Source organism: Bombina bombina, chromosome 12 (assembly GCF_027579735.1).
Source record: "Bombina bombina isolate aBomBom1 chromosome 12, aBomBom1.pri, whole genome shotgun sequence".
In the NCBI taxonomy this organism is placed as follows: Eukaryota; Metazoa; Chordata; class Amphibia; order Anura; family Bombinatoridae; genus Bombina; species Bombina bombina.
In genome coordinates, this window is record NC_069510.1 from 41779401 (window position 1) to 41800612 (window position 21212).

At 38.9% G+C, this 21212-nt stretch overlaps 1 protein-coding gene across 1 annotated transcript in view; it reads right to left on the bottom strand.

Annotated features, from left to right (window-relative positions):
* Positions 1-483: 483 nt before the first annotated feature.
* Positions 484-21212, bottom strand: part of LOC128643157 (rho guanine nucleotide exchange factor 3) — a 106351-nt gene continuing 85622 nt past the window's right edge. Inside the window, exon 12 of the mRNA XM_053696126.1 lies at positions 484-3437. Within this exon, the coding sequence (XP_053552101.1) occupies positions 3199-3437 (239 nt within the window). The 3' untranslated portion in view covers positions 484-3198. The remainder of the gene's footprint in view (positions 3438-21212) is intronic.

Consider the following 21212-nt stretch of genomic DNA (forward strand, 5'->3'; position numbering starts at 1 on the left):
CTGTTTCTGTCTGCATAGTTGTCTACCTGGCTTGCCTAACCATTGCTTTATATTATCCCTGGTACTACTTTATCTGTACTGTTTCCTGCTATACCCTCCCTGACTGTGAGATATCTCTTTTTATTGGGTCATGGTCTGGGCTTTACCCAGCATGTCATATCTGCATAGTTAATAAGGAAACAAAAAAGGAGGCGCCACAATAGTGTGAATACGTCAAATATCGTTGTCCCTGCACATATCAAGATATCACTTACTAGATGTAAAGCACTTGATAAGTGCCACAAGTGCGAGCTGGATCATCAATAGCTGCCCAGCGAGCTATCCTCCCAAGATATGTGTCGGCTCACTCGATACTGATGACAGGATCCAGTCAAATGGGTAGGACAAGAGATTCCTCTCAGAGTGATATGTCAGCAAACACTCGTGAAATGTCCATATATATAATAAATTATAACTGAATAAAAACTTTGTGATGTCCAAGAGTGAAATAAAATAGGTAGTTTATTTGATACCCAATCCACTACGCGTTTCTCGGTATAACAACCGTTTCATCAGGTGTAAGTATCATATCTGCATAGCACACACATACCTTTTATAACCTTACTAACCAGTGGTTTATAGGATAATAGGATTCCAAGTATTATTTTTTGTCTCTCTTTTTTCCTAGTTCTATATCTACATGCAGTATAAAGACAACAGCCTGCTAATTACCGTGCAGTTAAATTATATATACAATAAGTGGGCCATTATCTCAACTCTAAGATAGAGGGTGTGTAATATCAGGCCTGTGCCCTATTTATATTTCCATAAATATAATTACGCACTATTTGGTTGTCTTTTCTTTTGTGCTGATAAGAAAGCATAAGTAAAACTGGCATAATAGTATCTATGTAAATCTATTAATGTATTGTATCTTTATGCCATTTGTAATTCTTGAATGTGCACCTACTACTGTAATGATATAGATATATATTTTTTTTTTTGCTGTATCTACTCTGATGTTAAGAGTCTATACAATTCTATGACTATACTTGTACAAACTCTATTTCATTATTGCTTGTAGTAATGATATACGTATTATTTTTATTTTCGTCCTTTCTGTATTTGGTGCTTTTTATTTATTATCTGTATACATGTAAAAAAACAATACTCTGAGCAGGCGGACAAAGATCGCCAGAATTCAACCCGATCGAGTACGATCGGGTTGATTGACAACCCCCTTCTGGCGGCCCATTGGCCGCAAATCTGCAGGGGGCGGCATTGCACCAGCAGCTCTTGTGAGCTGCTGGTGCAATGCTGAATACGGAGAGCGTATTGCTCTCCGCATTTAGCGAGGTCTTGCGAACCTGATCCGCACTGTCGGTCTGCAAGACCTTTGATAATTCGGCCTCATTGTTTTTAATAGCCGGTGTGAGGCTTTTTATTGTTATTTTTAATAAATAAATTTGATATTACTACTTAGAGTCTGATAGTTATATGGGCTATTTGGAGCTATGAGTTCCAGAGTTGGGAATACAGTGAGCTGAGCCAATGGAATTGTTCAGCCTTCTCCATACAGCACATTGGGGTTATTCTACCTTTGTGGGTAGATATCAATTGGAGATCTTTACACGTTGCCTGTATTAGGGTGATCTGTACCATGTATCACATTATATGACTTGTGTGAAGCTGACCTTTTTATGGGAAGAATTGCTGCCTTTAGGGATATATTGTGGAGGACTGCACTTCCCTGCTTCAGTTTGAAGAAACTCTAACTCTAAAAAATAAAGTTTCTTTTACCATTTGGGACTCAGAGTATATATATTTCACAATTGTATTTTTTTTTTTTTTTTTATGATTTAGATTTTGTAGGTGTGCCCCCTAAAGGTTCCAGAATTGTTAAAGGGACAGGTAAAGACTAAGATTTTTATATAAAATATTTATTTATTTGTAATGAAACAGCTATGCAATATACTTTCATTATTTATTTTCCCCCTTTTCATGTAATTTAGCTCTGAATTTTGAGCAATTTTTTAATTCTCACAACTTGAAATGTACCCTGCTGACTTCTTAAGGTTAACTCTGCTACATATCAGTCCCTAATTGGATCAGAAAACAATTGCAAAACAATGCAGTTTTATATTAACTTTATGGCCACTGCTAGCCCTGTTGTCTGTGGATTAAAGCCCTGATTGGCTCCTCCAAATGAGGCAAACAGTGAGTGGAGTTTGGCTAATGAAAAATAATTGTAGTAAAAAGGATGTTAATTTGTTTTTAAAATGTTATGACTTGGCTGATGTGTTATTCTATAGCAACAAAACAGAAATGTCTTGTAATTACAAGGTGTTTACTGTCCCTTTAATTATATAAAAGTCTTAGCATCATGCTACACAAATTAAACTACTATACAGATGAAGATAATATTGCATGAGTTAGGGTAATTATAATTTCAGGAAATCTGGTTTATAGACTTTCATTAAAAAAATATATTTTTTTAATCCCGACCCCATTAAGTGCAACCTGGTATAATTGTACTAACTTTAAAACTTTCTATGCATAGTAGGTAAGGAGATATAAAGGGAAATGAATCCCAACATTTTTCTTTCATGATTTAGGTAGAACATACAATTTTAAACAACTTTCCACTTTACTTTTTTTAATTAAATTTACTACATTCTCTTGGTATGAGCCAAGACAATCGGTAGATATATGCAGCCACCAAACAGCAGCTAGAACCTAGGTTCTTTGCTGTTCCTGAGCTTACCTAGATAAACCTTTCAGCAAAGGATAACAAGAGAAGGAAGCAAATTAAATAATAGAAGTAAATTGAAAAGTTGTTTAAAATTGTATTATCTGCATAAATCATAAATGTCTAATGATGACTTTACTGTCCCTTTAAAGAGAAGTATTCAAAGGATATGCCTTACGCATTTTGCAGCCCCCTGTTTTTTTTTTTGTTTTTTTTTTAATATAAAAAAATAGGTGACTTGGATATTTATGGAAGGTCTACAGTATTAGAAAGTTCATCTTCCACAACCACCAGTCTAGCTGGACAACCATCTCCTTGTATATAACTTTATACACAGGGGTTGTTATATCATAAAAAAGTCACTTAAATTCGGCATTGCATCTTGATGAGGACACCAGTCACAGGTGTAATAAGTTGCCTTTTGAATACCAGCTTGCATGGCCTAGAGCTGCCCGGTGCATAATTCCTCGTTAACCATCCACCGTGTCTTCACTGTCCTCATTACAGCCTATACTGAGAACTGAGATGTCCACCAAAGTGCATTGAGCGTCCTGGGTCAGCCTCCGGCTGGCCATGCGTTCCCTGCTTGATACCATTGCCTGGCGGATGCAGTTCACCCATTGCTGCTTGTTAAATGTGTCATTGGCTTGTAGCGTATGCGACTGTCCTCGTGATCGGTCCTGAAAACTCACGCGGAAAATGTTCTTAGCTGAAGTTAAAAAAATAAATTAAAAAAAGTATGAATGACAATGAAAACCTCCAATTTAAAACAAATATTTTTTGCTTGAAATAAATATAAATACATAAATAAAAAAAACAGAAAATGTATGTGCAGAACTGATTTCTAGGTGTAGATTTGTAGACTGCTTTATTTGAAAATCAGGAATGCTAGCTTAGGAGCCGGCTCGTTTATGGTTCAACACCTGGGTAGCGCTTGCTGATTGGTAACTAATTGTAGCACTACCCAGGGTGCTGAACAAAAAATGGGCCAGCTCCTAAGCTTACATGCCTGCTTTTTCAAATAAAGATACCAAGAGAACGAATAATATTTTATAATAGAAGTAAATTAGAAAGTTACTTAAAATTGCTGCTGTATCTGAATAATTAAAGACAAAATTTGGGTTTCATGTCCCTTTAAAGTAGAAACTTAAAATGCTTTGATGTGTAAATGGGTTAAACAAATGGTTAAAGGGATAGTAAAGTCCAAATGAAACGTACACGAGTCAGATAGGGCGTGCCATTTTAAACAACAGGGTAAGTGCTGCCTGTATAGATGTTGCATGCACCTTGTTTTAACTTCTCATTTAAGAGACCTAATAAAACTGCTGTATAAAACAGAACATTTTCAATCTTTGCATATAAATATGTTTTATTATTTGCCCATTGACTTAAAGGGATTCTAACCCCAATTTTTTTTCTTTAATGATTCAGTTAGATAATGCCATTTTAAGCAACTTTTGTAATCTACTATTATCATTTTTTTTGTTCTCTTGGTATCTTTATTTGAAAAAGCAGGAATGTAAAGCTTACGAGCCGGCCCATTTTAGGTTCAGAACCCTGGATAGCGCTTGCTTATTGGTGGCTACATTTAGCTAACCAATAAGCAAACATAGTCCAGGTTCTGTTTAAATCGGTTTAAAATTCAGGAGCCAGTAAGAATATTTAGGAGCCAGACATACTTGAGTCAAGCAGTCTTATTTGTATATAGATTATGGAGAATAAGTTAGGAGCCAGGGGTAAAATTTTAGGGGCCAGTGGCTCCCTGACTCCTGGGTTTGTGGAGCCCTGTATTAGAACACTATTACTTGCATATAACTGTGTGTTTAAGGGGTTAACACTTAATGAAAGGGGCAGTATACTGTAAAAAAAAATTCCCCTTATTGTGTTTCCGACGAATTGTTACACCAGCTGCAGAGTATAAAAAATGTAAGAAAATAACTGGTTTTGTCCTTTTTGAAACCACAACTCATTGAAATGAGTTGAGCTTGCAGGGAAATCTGACATCCTTATCTTTTCTATTTTTATTTTTTTTTTATTTTATTATTATGGTAATACACCATACAGTATACACATTATGTACAACCAATCAAGAGGGTGGGGAAATTTGAACATAATAGAGGTATTAAATGGATTGTAAACCCAATGCAATTTTAAGCAACTTTCTAATTTACTCCTATTATCAATTTTTCTTCGTTCTCTTGCTATCTTTATTTAAAAAGCAGGAATGTAAAGCTTAGGAGCTGGCCCATTTTTGGTTCACATCCTGGGTCAAGCTTGCTTATTGGTTTGCTAAATGTAGCCACCAATCCCACACGGCTATTGGCTAAGAGGTGGAAACGTCACTTCTCAGCCAAATAGTGTTCGCTAACAAATAAAAGGGCTTTCAGAATTAAGTATTTTATACTTCATGAATGGAAGTCCCCTTTATTTGTTATGATGGCAAATCCTAGCGTTTCACAAACGCTAGGATTTACCATCACTTTAAATGCTGGTGCACTCACAGCATATGTGCGTATGCTGCTTAAAAACAAAAACATTTTACTAGAAGAATTTTTGCTAATGGATGTATATTGCAAAAATGCTTCTATTTGGAATGTAAATGTACCATGAACATTACAAATTTATCCTTTTTTTCTTTTTAATTAACTCCTCTGGTCAAGCTGCCAGCTAAATCACGTGAAGGAGATGCTAAATTATCTTTTTCCAAAGCTCACTCTGTACAATCCTTTCCCAGAGAGATTACTTCTTCAGGTTGCTTATGATCCATATATTTCAGGGGTGTATTACCCTTGTGAAAGTGATACAGTTTATATGTACAAAGCTGACTGGAAAATATCACTTGAACATCACTATGTAAAAAAAAGGAAGACCTGTTACCTCCAAATGTCACCAATAACCACATCCTATTGCAAAGAAACTTTAAAGGGACAGTATACATCAATTTTCATATAACTGCACATAATATACACTACTATAACGAAGAATATTCACAGATGCTGATCTAAAAATCCAGTATAAAACCTTTTAAAAACGGAGGGCAGAGCTAGGCGGCGCCAAAGATAGACGCGGGTCTGTGAGGCTCCAAAGTGAGATCGTCTAAAAAGCCCTTTATTGCACACTAGACAGGGGGAATGTGACCAATCTCCTACCCCACATAGCTCCTAAACCACCCAAGACCTCGTTAAGAGGAATACCAGACACGAACCGGCATTGCAACCGCAACACGCGCTTCAACCTACGTTTTGGCCGCATCTCTGCAGCACATACAGGGAGCGTGACAGCACTGCACCCAGCATTTAAACGGCGACAACGTTCCCAATCTATATCAACTCCAATACTACCGGAGCCTTAGCAGAAAGTGCCATTCACCTTACATGCAAGGACCCAAGGCTCTGCGCAATATGGGCGACAAGAGAAGACACGCAAGTGAGTAAAATGCACTATCGCACTCACAAAGGCACCCCATAACGCGATCCTCACAACTATTATCACCACTAAGAGAATCCACAAATAGGATTTGAATGAGATAACATATATAATGATGGGCCTGAAATGAACAGTGCAAAGTGACTTTTCACCTATACCTCATTCATATAGGGCCACAACAAAACCTTTAATCACTGAGATCTTGAAATGAACTTTAGACATTAGGAGACTATCTTATAACTTCACCAAGCTGCCTGAAACTACCACTTACCACATAACCTAACAGGCCATATTTACAGAGCTAGTCTCCATGTGCACCCTTTTCATTCACATAAAATGACATCCAGGAGACCCAAGATCTGAGAGACCCTGCAAGGTCCCTGCCACACCAACTCCAAAAGTCCATGCCTTTTTTAAGTTTCTTTCATGTAATTAGCAAGAGTCCATGAGCTAGTGACGTATGGGATATACATTCCTACCAGGAGGGGCAAAGTTTCCCAAACCTCAAAATGCCTATAAATACACCCCCCACCACACCCACAATTCAGTTTTACAAACTTTGCCTCCCATGGAGGTGGTGAAGTAAGTTTGTGCTAGATTCTACGTTGATATGCTCTTCGCAGCAGGCTGGAGCCCGGTTTTCCTCTCAGAGTGCAGTGAATGTCAGAGGGATGTGAAGAGAGTATTGCCTATTTGAATACCATGGTCTCCTTCTACGGGATCTATTTCATAGGTTCTCTGTTATCGGTCGTAGAGATTCATCTCTTACCTCCTTTTCAGATCGACGATATACTCTTATATATACCATTACCTCTACTGATTCTCGTTTCAGTACTGGTTTGGCTATCTACTATATGTAGATGAGTGTCTTAGGGTAAGTAAGTCTTATTTTTTATGACACTCTAAGCTATGGTTGGGCACTTTATATGTAAAGTTCTAAATATATGTCTTTAAACTTATATTTGCCATGATTCAGGATAATCATTATTCCTTATTTCAGACAGTCAGTTTCATTATTTGGGATAATGCATATGAAATATTTTTCTTTCATGTAATTAGCAAGAGTCCATGAGCTAGTGACGTATGGGATATACATTCCTACCAGGAGGGGCAAAGTTTCCCAAACCTCAAAATGCCTATAAATACACCCCTCACCACACCCACAATTCAGTTTTACAAACTTTGCCTCCTATGGAGGTGGTGAAGTAAGTTTGTGCTAGATTCTACGTTGATATGCGCTCCGCAGCAGGTTGGAGCCCGGTTTTCGTTTCGTTAAACTGAATTGTGGGTGTGGTGAGGGGTGTATTTATAGGCATTTTGAGGTTTGGGAAACTTTGCCCCTCCTGGTAGGAATGTATATCCCATACGTCACTAGCTCATGGACTCTTGCTAATATGAAAGAAATGAATTTATCAGGTAAGTTCTTACATAAATTATGTTTTTTCTTACCTTAAAAGAATTTTTTCAATTGACTTTTTTTCCCTGTGGGCTGTTAGGCTCGCGGGGCCTGAAAATGCTTCAATTTATTGGGTCATTCTTGGCGCGGACTTTTTTGGCGCAAACATTTTGACATTTCCGGCGCTCTAATTGACGCCGGAAGTTTGCGTATGGTTGCGTCATATTTGACGTTCAGACGTATTTTTGCGCCAAAATTGTGGGCGTCAATTTTTTCGACGTCACAGGATGTGGCGTCATATTTGGCGCCAAAATATATAGGCGTTGTACTTGGCGCCAATAATGTGGGCGTCATTCTTGGCGCCAAAAAATGTGGGCGTCATTCTTGTCTCCACCTTTTTTTCACATTATTTCAGTCGCATTTTTCATTGCTTCTGGTTGCTAGAGGCTTGTTCATTTGGCATTTTTTCCCATTCCTGAAACTGTCATTTAAGGAATTTGATAATTTTGCTTTATATGTTGTTTTTTCTATTACATATTGCAAGATGTCTCAACATGACCCTGGATCAGAATCTACTTCTGGAAAGACTCTGCCTGATGCTGGTTCTACCAAAGTTAAGTGCATCTGTTGTAAACTTTTGGTAACTGTTCCTCCGGCTGTTGTTTGTGATAACTGTCATGATAAACTCTCTAATGCAGATTGTATTTCCATTAGTAATAATCCATTACCTGTTGTTGTTCCTTCAACATCTAATGTTCAGGATGTCCCTGTTAATGTAAAAGAATTTGTTTCTAAATCTATTAGGAAGGCTCTGTCTGTTATGCCTCCTTCCAGTAAGCGTAAAAGGTCTTTTAAAACTTCTCATATTTCAGATGAATTTTTATGTGACCGTCGTCATTCTGACTTATCTGTTTCTGATGAGGATCTATCTGGTTCAGAAGATTCTGCTTCAGATATTGACACTGATAAATCTTCATATTTATTTAAGATGGAGTTTATTCGTTCTTTACTTAAAGAAGTGTTAATTGCATTAGATATGGAGGAGTCTAGTCCTCTTGATACTAAATCTACTAAGCGTTTAAATTCGTTTTTTAAACCTCATGTAGTTATTCCTGAAGTTTTTCCAGTTCCTGATGCTATTTCAGAAGTAATTTCTAGGGAATGGAATAGTTTGGGTACGTCATTTACTCCTTCTCAAAGGTTTAGGAAATTGTACCCTGTGCCATCTGATAGACTAGAATTTTGGAATAAAATTCCTAAAGTTGATGGGGCTATTTCTACTCTTGCTAAACGTACTACTATTCCTACGGCAGTTAGTACTTCTTTTAAGGATCCTTTAGACAGGAAGCTTGAATCCTTTCTAAGGAAAGCTTATTTATGTTCAGGTAATCTTCTTAGACATGCTATTTCTTTGGCTGATGTTGCTGCAGCTTCAAATTTCTGGTTGGAAGCTTTAGCGCAACAAGTGTCAGACCATAATGCTTATAGCATTGTTAAACTTCTTCAACATGCTAATAACTTTATTTGTGATGCCATTTTTGATATCATTAGAATTGATGTCAGATATATGTCTTTAGCTATCTTAGCTAGAAGAGCTCTATGGCTTAAATCTTGGAATGCAGATATGACTTCTAAGTCAACTTTGCTTTCTCTTTCTTTCCAAGGTAATAAATTATTTGGTTCACAGTTGGATTCTATTATTTCAACTGTTACTGGGGGGGAAAGGAACTTTTTTGCCTCAGGACAAAAAATCTAAAGGTAAATATAGGGCTGCTAATCGTTTTCGTTCCTTTCGTCAGAATAAGGAACAAAAGCCTGATCCTTCCCCTAAAGGAACGGTTTCCGTTTGGAAACCTTCTCCAGTCTGGAATAAATTCAAGCCTTTTAGAAAATCAAAACCAGCTCCTAAATCCGCATGAAGGTGCGGCCCTCATTCCAGCACAGCTGGTAAGGCGCAGGTTACGATTTTTCAAAGATATTTGGATCAATTCGATTCACAGTCTTTGGATTCAGAACATTGTTTCACAAGGGTACAGAATAGGTTTCAAGGTAAGGCCGCCTTTGAGAAGATTTTTTCTCTCACGCATTCCAGTAAACCCAGTGAAGGCTCAGGCGTTTCTGAAATGTGTTTCAGACCTAGAGTTGGCTGGGGTAATTGTTCCAGTTCCAGTTTTGGAACAGGGTCTGGGGTTTTATTCAAATCTTTTCATTGTACCAAAGAAGGAGAATTCCTTCAGACCAGTTCTGGATCTAAAAATATTGAATCGTTATGTAAGGATACCAACATTCAAAATGGTGACTATAAGGACTATTCTGCCTTTTGTTCAGCAAGGGCATTATATGTCTACAATAGACTTACAGGATGCGTATCTTCATATTCCAATTCATCCAGATCACTATCAGTTCCTGAGATTCTCTTTTCTAGACAAGCATTACCAGTTTGTTGCCCTTCCGTTTGGCCTAGCAACAGCTCCAAGGATCTTTTCAAAGGTTCTCGTGCCCTTCTCTCTGTAATCAGAGAACAGGGTATTGCGGTATTTCCTTATTTGGACGATATCTTGGTACTTGCTCATTCTTTACATTCAGCAGAATCTCATACGAATCAACTTGTGTTGTTTCTTCAAAGACATGGTTGGAGGATCAATTTACCAAAGAGTTCTTTGATTCCTCAGACAAAGGTAACCTTTTTGGGTTTTCAAATAGATTCAGTGTCCATGACTTTGTCTTTAACAGAAAAGAGACGTCTGAAGTTGGTTTCAGCTTGTCGAACCCTTCAGTCTCAATCATTCCCTTCGGTAGCTTTTTGCATGGAAATTCTAGGTCTAATGACTGCTGCATCGGACGCGATCCCCTTTGCTCGTTTTCACATGAGACATCTTCAGCTTTGTATGCTGAACCAGTGGTGCAGGGATTATACAAAGATATCACAAATAATATCCTTAAATCCCAATGTTCGATCTTCTCTGACTTGGTGGTTAGATCACCATTGTTTAATTCAAGGGGCCTCTTTTGTTCGCCCAACCTGGACTGTGATCTCAACAGATGCGAGTCTTTCAGGTTGGGGAGCTGTATGGGGATCTCTGACAGCGCAGGGGGTTTGGGAATCTCAGGAGGCGAGATTACCAATCAACATTTTGGAACTCCGTGCGATTTTCAGAACTCTCCAGTTCTGGCGTTTTCTGAAGAGAGAATCGTTTCTTTGTTTTCAGACGGACAATGTCACAACCGTGGCGTATGTAAATCATCAAGGTGGGACTCACAGTCCTCAAGCTATGAGAGAAGTATCTCGGATACTTGTATGGGCGGAATCCAGCTCTTGTCTAATTTCTGCGGTTCACATCCCAGGTGTAGACAATTGGGAAGCGGATTATCTCAGTCGCCAGACGTTACATCCGGGCGAATGGTCTCTTCACCCAGAGGTATTTCTTCAGATTGTTCAGATCTGGGGACTTCCAGAAATAGATCTGATGGCCTCTCATCTAAACAAGAAACTTCCCAGGTGTCTGTCCAGATCCAGGGATCCTCAGGCGGAAGCAGTGGACGCGTTGTCGCTTCCTTGGAATTATCATCCTGCCTATATCTTTCCGCCTCTAGTTCTTCTTCCAAGAGTGATTTCCAAAATTCTAATGGAACGTTCGTTTGTTCTGCTGGTGGCTCCAGCATGGCCTCACAGGTTTTGGTATGCGGATCTTATTCGGATGGCCAGTTGCCAACCTTGGACACTTCCGTTAAGACCAGACCTTCTATCTCAAGGCCCATTTTTCCATCAGGATCTCAAATCATTAAATTTGAAGGTATGGAAATTGAACGCTTGATTCTTAGTCATAGAGGTTTCTCTGACTCAGTAATTAATACCATGTTACAGGCTCGTAAATCTGTGTCTAGGAAGATTTATTATCAAATCTGGAAGACTTACATTTCTTGGTGTTCTTCTCATAAATTCTCTTGGCATTCTTTTAGAATTCCTAGAATTTTACAGTTTCTTCAGGATGGTTTAGATAAGGGTTTGTCTGCAAGTTCTTTGAAAGGACAAATCTCTGCTCTTTCTATTCTTTTTCACAGAAAGATTGCTAATCTTCCTGATATTCATTGCTTTGTACAGGCTTTGGTTCGTATCAAGCCTGTCATTAAGTCAATCTCTCCTCCTTGGAGTCTTAATTTGGTTCTGAGGGCTTTACAGGCTCCTTCGTTTGAACCTATGCATTCTCTGGATATTAAATTACTTTCTTGGAAAGTTTTGTTCCTTTTGGCTATCTCTTCTGCTAGAAGAGTTTCTGAGTTATCTGCTCTTTCTTGTGAATCTCCTTTTCTGATTTTTCATCAGGATAAGGCTGTGTTGCGGACTTCATTTCAATTTTTACCTAAGGTTGTGAATTCTAACAACATTAGTAGAGAAATTGTTGTCCCTTCATTGTGTCCTAATCCTAAGAATTCAAAGGAGAGATCTTTACATTCTTTGGATGTAGTAAGAGCTTTGAAATATTATGTTGAAGCTACTAAAGATTTTAGAAAGACTTCTAGTCTATTTGTTATCTTTTCTGGTTCCAGGAAAGGTCAGAAGGCTTCTGCCATTTCTTTGGCGTCTTGGTTAAAGTCTTTGATTCATCATGCTTATATAGAGTCGGGTAAGTCCCCGCCTCAAAGGATTACGGCTCATTCTACTAGGTCAGTTTCTACTTCCTGGGCTTTTAGGAACGAAGCTTCTGTTGATCAGATTTGCAAAGCAGCAACTTGGTCTTCTTTGCATACTTTTACTAAATTCTACCATTTTGATGTTTTCTCTTCTTCTGAAGCAGTTTTTGGTAGAAAAGCACTTCAGGCAGCTGTTTCAGTTTGATTCTTCTGCTTATGATTTCAGTTTTTTTCATTATTGAGATTAAAACTTCTTTGATTTGGGTTGTGGATTATTTTTCAGCGGAATTGGCTGTCTTTATTTTATCCCTCCCTCTCTAGTGACTCTTGCGTGGAAGTTCCACATCTTGGGTATCTGCTATCCCATACGTCACTAGCTCATGGACTCTTGCTAATTACATGAAAGAAAACATAATTTATGTACGAACTTACCTGATAAATTCATTTCTTTCATATTAGCAAGAGTCCATGAGACCCACCCTTTTTGTGGTGGTTATGATTTTTTTGTATAAAGCACAATTATTCCAATTCCTTATTTTTGATGCTTTCGCTCCTTTCTTATCACCCCACTTCTTGGCTATTCGTTAAACTGAATTGTGGGTGTAGTGAGGGGTGTATTTATAGGCATTTTAAGGTTTGGGAAACTTTGCCCCTCCTGGTAGGAATGTATATCCCATATGTCACTAGCTCATGGACTCTTGCTAATATGAAAGAAATGAATTTATCAGGTAAGTTCTTACATAAATTATGTTTTTTGGAACCCTCCTTAAAAACCAAATAGACATAACAGACAAGACTCAATTAGTTACTAAATCAGAACTAGAACTGGATGAGAAATCCCCTTTTACCAAAGCAGACCTACGCACCCTCCCCTCCCAGAACGACTTCTCCACATTTATCACTCAAGTGAGTACCATGATAAAGTCCAGTCTCACTGAAGTTAAGAAAGAAATTAACGAAACTGGAAACAGAATTGTACAGCTTGAGGAAGATGTAGAACATACTGATAGACTCATAGACCTCCGAACACGGCAAACTTCTCACAATTCTACCCTGAAAAGACAACTTCAGGACCAGGTAGAAGACCTGGATAACAGAGGGAGAAGGCAAAATATCAGAATAAGGGGCATCTCAGAGACTATTCACTCCACTGACCTACTCACAGAAACTATTCAACCACCTGTTGGATAATAAAGAAGATACTGAATTCCCACTAGTCAGATATCATCAGGCATTGAGGCCTAAACCCAAAGCTACGGCTCCTCCACGAGAAGTAATTTTAAAATTCACCAGCTTCAGAGACAAAGAGGACATACTAACTGCAGCGTGGAAAAAAAACCCAGTTACCTTTGATAGTAGCCCCCTACAGCTATTCGCAGACCTTAGTCAGTTAACCCTACAAAATAGACGTGAGGCAAGATTCTTCACCCTCCACCTTAGAGACTTAGGAATCCCCTACCGCTGGGGATTCCCTTCTGCCTCAGGGCCTCAAGGACAATAAGCCAATTCTCTACAAAACTCCAGAAGACCTAGATCAGTTTTGCGTGCAGCTTAACATCCAAAAACCTGATCTTCCTCTAATCCATACCAACTATGATGACGATACAACATCCTCAGATGCACCACCCAAATATCAGAGGCAAAGCTGGATAAAAGTCTCCCAAACCAGGAGAACCAGAAACACCACAAATCCTACTCCAGCATCACCTCTGGCAGGTCCTGCAACTGATACCTGAAATAAATATCCTTCCATGCAAGAACACTTCTATCAGTGCTGTTGAGATGAACTCACAATAATGCTAGAGATACCTCCATTCCTTCTATTTAAATTCCAAAGACCATTTGTGACACTTCTATAAAACACCACCTTTTTTACCACAATTTTACCTCTATTAACATGTGAGAGAATGAACTCGCTACATACAAACATGGCAACATATCAGTTTACCAACTGGGTAAAGTATAATAACCATTACCCATTCCTAGATGGGCCTATACAAACAAAGCCCAATAATTACCCTCCCCTATGCCCCCCCTGTGAAGTAATGATACCCATGAGTAGCCAATCTGTTACTACTCCATAGTAGCATTCACTTTCACCCCCCTAGTTAAGTGTACTCAATGTTATCGCACAATGTTTTGATTGTTATTTAATGTTTTGTTTTTTTTCTGTTTCATGTTCTAGCAGGTTAAACAGCAATCAAAAGGAGACCATTTCCAAACCTACTCTCTTTCTCTTACTCTCTCTTCTCTATATCTTCCCCGGCTGGGTGCAGAAGCTCCCAGGTAAGCCACATCTACCGTAACACAATCACCACACTGAACGCTATAAATATCCTCACCTCCACTTCATTCCATAAATACCACATCTCACTTCAACCGATTCCAGACTTCATACGCTCACATGAGTAAGCACATATTCAAAATAGCCACACAAAACACCAAAGGTCTAAATTCCCCCACTAAAAGAATAGTAACCAAGGCCTGTTTCAAAATATCAAAAATAGACATAGTATTTGTACAAGAAACACACTTCCCAAAGGACAAACCTCCCACATTCACCGATAGAGACTACCCAACAGGACATTTTGCATTGAGTGAAAGGAAACGCAGAGGAGTGGGAATCCTCTTGCACAGATCCCTATCCTTCCAACTAGATACTGTGGAATCAGACCCTGACGTCGGGTGGCTTATCTTGAAAGGCAGACTGTGCCACAGACCGGTAACCCTGGTCAATATATACACCCCCAACATAAAACAGGTCAAATTGTTTCATAAATTATATAACAAAATCATACAAATTCAAAAAGGCTCCCTAATCATAGCTGGAGACTTCAATGTAGCACTAGAACCCAGCCTAGACTGCTCCACCGCGCGTAGTAATACCTCTACCAAATCGCTCTTTGACCTTAGCTCTTACTTCCGTAGACTCTCCTTGATAGATGCCTGGAGGGCAAAGCATCCAGGACAAAAGAATTTTACTTTTTATTCCAACCCCCACAAAAGCTACTCCTGTATCGACTATATATTTACAGACCAACTTAGTTATAGCCTGATTAGAGACTCAGACATAGAACTGATTAATTGGTCAGACCACACTATGGTCAACATTACCTTGGAATGGACTGACACTCCTCTTTCTCCATATACAGTATATGGCGCCTAGACGAATCATTACTACTTACAACAACCATATGGGAATACTTTGAATTTAACAACATACCTCATATTTCCCCCACACATTATGGGAAGCACATAAAACGGTTATAAGGGGAGAACTTATCAAACAGAAAACGATATTGACCAAACAATACCCGACAACCTATATGAACTTACTGAAAGACTTACTAGAACTTGAGACCAAACTTAAAAATTACCCACAAACTACCTTCGTCTCACTTAAAAAAAGTAAGAAATTAGTTAAACTACCCAATATATAAGGAAGCCCCAAAAAAGCACTCTATCTTAGAAAGATATACTTTACCGAATCTAATAATACTGGGACAGCCTTAGCCAGAGTACTAAGAGAATTTTTTTTTAACTCTTAAATCCATTAACTAACCACCTCTGAGGGAACTTCTTTACTTGGCAGTCATCAAATAGTGGAACAATTTAGAAACTACTATAGAAAACTGTACAATCTCCCTGCGCCCCTGGCATCCAAAGACCCACTAGCATCAGACCTATACATAGCGAAGGCAAATATTCCCACACTGCCCGATGACCTAGCCAAACCCCTGGAGGAACCATTTTCCCTCCGAGAGGTCCAATCAGCTATCAACTCACTTCCCCTGCACAAAAGCCCATGCCTGGATGGTTTTTCCAACCTATACTACAAGCACTATAGACATTCTAGCACCCCACCTAACTACCATGTTCCACTTCATTGATGACGCTGAGAATTGGTCCCACCAAACATTAGAAGCACACATCACAGCCATACCCAAACCTGACAAAGACCCTTCCAAAGTAGAAAATTATAGACCCATCTCACTACTTAACAGAGATGTCAAAATATTTGCCAAAATCCTAGCTACAAGAATCCATAAATCTTCCCCCACCTAGTACACACAGACCAGACAGGCTTTATGCCAAACCGAGAAGCACGGGACAACACAATCAGGGCTATTAATCTGACTGACCATGCCAGCCGGTCGGGACAATAAGCAGAGACGCAGAGAAAGCCTTCGACTGGCTGGACTGGAACTTCCTCAGCCGATGTCTTTATAACTTTGGTTTCGAACACAAAACAATACATAGAATTCAAAGCCTCTACTTAAACCCATCTGCATGGGTCAGAGCGAACGGTACACTATCAAACAAATTCGGAATTGGCAACGGCACCAGACAAGGCAGCCCCCTATCCCTGCTCCTCTTTGCACTGATGATGGAGGTCCTAGCTTCAAATATTAGAAATAACCCCAATATCAAGGGAATCCAATTGAGCACTAACGTGTATAAAGTATCCCTATACGCAGACAATGTACTGACTTTACTCACCTCTCCACACACCTCATTGCCTTACCTACTAGAGGAATTTGAACGATTTGGCAGATACTCTAACTTCTCTATCAATGCGAAAAAATCTGAAATACTCCACGTTTCCATTCCTAAAAAAGAGTTTGACACCCTAAACAGACATTGCGCATATAAACTTAAACCCCATAAAATGAGATACCTAGGGATCTTTTTAACACCTTCAAGTAGTAGACTCTTCAAACACAATTACTCACCCTTCTTACTCAGAGTATCTAGAGATTTCACTACATGGAAAGACAAACCCTTGTCCTGGTGGGGCCGAATACAAGCTATTAAGATGACCACCCTCCCAAAATACTTTACATAATGCAAGCAGCATTAATACACCTCCCGTCATCATACTTGAACCACCTACAAACCTTGATAAACTCTTTGATTTGGGGCAGCATAAAACCCTGCATCCACAAACACACTCTATCGCCCTTTGGGCTCAGGCGGACTAGGACTACCACACATCATTAAATACTACAAAGCAATAGTCCTTCAGAGAGTGTTGGACTGGCACAGTAACCCTAGCCTTAAAGCCAGGACAACAATTGACTTACACCTCCTAGAATCCCCAACAATAGGCCTGCTTTGCTCAAACACTCAAATAGACCAAACATGGCAAAACTCTCACCCCTATACACCCACTTTTTTAAAGTTTGGGACAACATCCGAGATAAATCGATGGGAATATCCTCACCAATTTCCCAGATGACCCCTATCCCCATTAATTCTGAACTAACAGGTGGTCTATTAATTGATCAATACTTAACCCATGGGGCTAGGTGATACCATCCCATACACTAAACTGACGGCAGAATGAAAACTGAAACAAAGATCACAACTCATGGAAGTTGCCGGAGGTTCATTTGCATCCTGGCTTAAATATGGCCAACTTTCATATCTAATAAAAGAATCACCACACAAACAAGACCTACTCAGAAATTTGACTAATTTTGAAGGCCTATGTCTACTAGATACCCACCCCAGCGGAAGGCTCTTAATAATGAGAAAAATATTAGATGATGCAAACACAATAACTCTCCCCCCCTTACACACTACATTGGCAGGAAGAACTAGGGACTTTTCTAAACCCCACACAGTGGAAAAATATACTCTACAACACATGCAAATCCTCTTCCTCCCCCAGAGTATTAGAACCTAACCACAAATTATTAATGCAATGGTATCTTACAGGTATCCTTATGGTATCCTACAGCTAATGGATCCTGCTGGAGAAGATGCGGCCTCACAGGCACAATGTCACAAATCTGGTGGCATTGCCAAAAGCTAGTCCCCTTCTGGGAACATATTGATACCTTTCTCAAAAAACTCATAGGGAACACTTTCTCCTTAACACCACTAACCCAAAACCCAAATACCCACAACTGCCAAATGGCTCCAAAATACATCAGACCTTCTTTTGATTGGAGGAATACTCCTACTAAAGAAACGGCAATTTAGCCATGTTCCATGACGTTAAATTCTATTTGGACTCGTTAACACACTCCCACAACCAATATGACTTACATTCCCTCCCAACCAGCCTACTTCTTTCTCTCCCCCACCCTTATTTCCCTGCTCCCTCCCTTAAAGCTTAATCAACATTCTATTCTCCCCCCCCCTTAGGTCTCCTAAAACCCAGAGAGATATGGAATATAGATGAACCATATATGTTATAATATAATGACTATTGCTTATCCTGCTATGTTATTGTTTGTATGTTTGTTTATACTGCTCTATGAATAGACGTCTTATCCTTGCAACACAATATCATCTCGGAGACCTTTTATCCATTCTGAAATCTGCTTAAAGGGACATGAAACCCCAATTTTTTCTTTCATGATTTAGAAAGAGTGTGCAATTTCTTTCATGTAATTAGCAAGAGTCCATGAGCTAGTGACGTATGGGATATACATTCCTACCAGGAGGGGCAAAGTTTCCCAAACCTCAAAATGCCTATAAATACACCCCTCACCACACCCACAATTCAGTTTTACAAACTTTGCCTCCTATGGAGGTGGTGAAGTAAGTTTGTGCTAGATTCTACGTTGATATGCGCTCCGCAGCAGGTTGGAGCCCGGTTTTCCTCTCAGCGTGCAGTGAATGTCAGAGGGATGTGAGGAGAGTATTGCCTATTTGAATTCAATGATCTCCTTCTACGGGGTCTATTTCATAGGTTCTCTGTTATCGGTCGTAGAGATTCATCTCTTACCTCCCTTTTCAGATCGACGATATACTCTTATATATATATACCATTACCTCTGCTGATTTTCGTTTCAGTACTGGTTTGGCTTTCTACAAACATGTAGATGAGTGTCCTGGGGTAAGTAAGTCTTATTTTCTGTGACACTCTAAAGCTATGGTTGGGCACTTTTTTATAAAGTTCTAAATATATGTATTCAAACATTTATTTGCCTTGACTCAGGATGTTCAACATTCCTTTTTTTCAGACAGTCAGTTTCATATTTGGGATAATGCATTTGAATCAATCATTTTTTTCTTACCTTAAAAAATTTGACTTTTTCCCTGTGGGCTGTTAGGCTCGCGGGGGCTGAAAATGCTTCATTTTATTGCGTCATTCTTGGCGCTGACTTTTTTGGCGCAAAAAATCTTTTCTGTTTCCGGCGTCATACGTGTCGCCGGAAGTTGCGTCATTTTTTGACGTTCTTTTGCGCCAAAAATGTCGGCGTTCCGGATGTGGCGTCATTTTTGGCGCCAAAAGCATTTAGGCGCCAAATAATGTGGGCGTCTTATTTGGCGCTAAAAAAAAAAAAATATGGGCGTCGCTTTTGTCTCCACATTATTTGTCTCATTTTTCATTGCTTCTGGTTGCTAGAAGCTTGTTCTTTGGCATTTTTTCCCATTCCTGAAACTGTCATTTAAGGAATTTGATCAATTTTGCTTTATATGTTGTTTTTTCTCTTACATATTGCAAGATGTCTCACGTTGCATCTGAGTCAGAAGATACTTCAGGAAAATCGCTGCCTGGTGCTGGAACTACCAAAGCTAAGTGTATCTGCTGTAAACTTTTGGTAGCTGTTCCTCCAGCTGTTGTTTGTATTAAATGTCATGACAAACTTGTTAATGCAGAAAATATTTCCTTTAGTAAAGTACCATTACCTGTTGCAGTTCCTTCAACATCTAATGTTCAGAATGTTCCTGATAACATAAGAGATTTTGTTTCTGAATCCATTAAGAAGGCTATGTCTGTTATTCCTCCTTCTAGTAAACATAAAAAGTCTTTTAAAACTTCTCTTTATCCAGATGAATTTTTAAATGAACATCATCATTCTGATTCTAATGATTCTTCTGGTTCAGAGGATTCTGCCTCAGAGGTTGATGCTGATAAATCTTCATATTTATTTAAAATGTAATTTATTCGTTCTTTACTTAAAGAAGTCCTAATTGCATTAGAAATTGAGGATTCTGGTCCTCTTGATACTAAATCTAAACGTTTAGACAAGGTCTTTAAATCTCCTGTAGTTATTCCAGAAGTGTTTCCTGTTCCTGGTGCTATTTCTGAAGTAATTTCCAGGGAATGGAATAATTTGGGTAATTCATTTACTCCTTCTAAACGTTTTAAGCAATTATATCCTGTGCCGTCCGACAGATTAGAGTTTTGGGACAAAATCCCTAAGTTGATGGGGCTATCTCTACCCTTGCTAAACGTACTACTATTCCTACGGCAGATGGTACTTCCTTTAAGGATCCTTTAGATAGGAAAATTGAATCCTTTCTAAGAAAAGCTTATTTGTGTTCAGGTAATCTTCTTAGACCTGCTATATCTTTGGCGGATGTTGCTGCAGCTTCAACTTTTTGGTTGGAAACTTTAGCGCAACGAGTAACAGATCATGATTCTCATAACATTATTATTCTTCTTCAACATGCTAATAATTTTATCTGTGATGCCATTTTTGATATTATCAGAGTTGATGTCAGGTTTATGTCTCTAGCTATTTTAGCTAGAAGAGCTTTATGGCTTAAAACTTGGAATGCTGATATGTCTTCTAAATCGACTCTACTTTCCCTTTCTTTCCAGGGTAATAAATTATTTGGTTCTCAGTTGGATTCTATTATTTCAACTGTTACTGGTGGGAAAGGAACTTTTTTACCACAGGATAAAAAATCTAAGGGTAAAAACAGGGCTAATAATCGTTTTCGTTCCTTTCGTTTCAACAAACAACAAAAGCCTGATCCTTCATCCTCAGGAGCAGTTTCAGTTTGGAAACCATCTCCAGTCTGGAATAAATCCAAGCCTTCTAGAAAAGCAAAGCCAGCTTCTAAGTCCACATGAAGGTGCGGCCCTCATTCCAGCTCAGCTGGTAGGGGGCAGATTACGTTTTTTCAAAGAAATTTGGATCAATTCTGTTCACAATCTTTGGATTCAGAACATTGTTTCAGAAGGGTACAGAATTGGTTTCAAGATAAGACCTCTTGCAACGAGATTTTTTCTTTCCCGTGTCCCAGTAAACCCAGCGAAAGCTCAAGCATTTCTGAAATGTG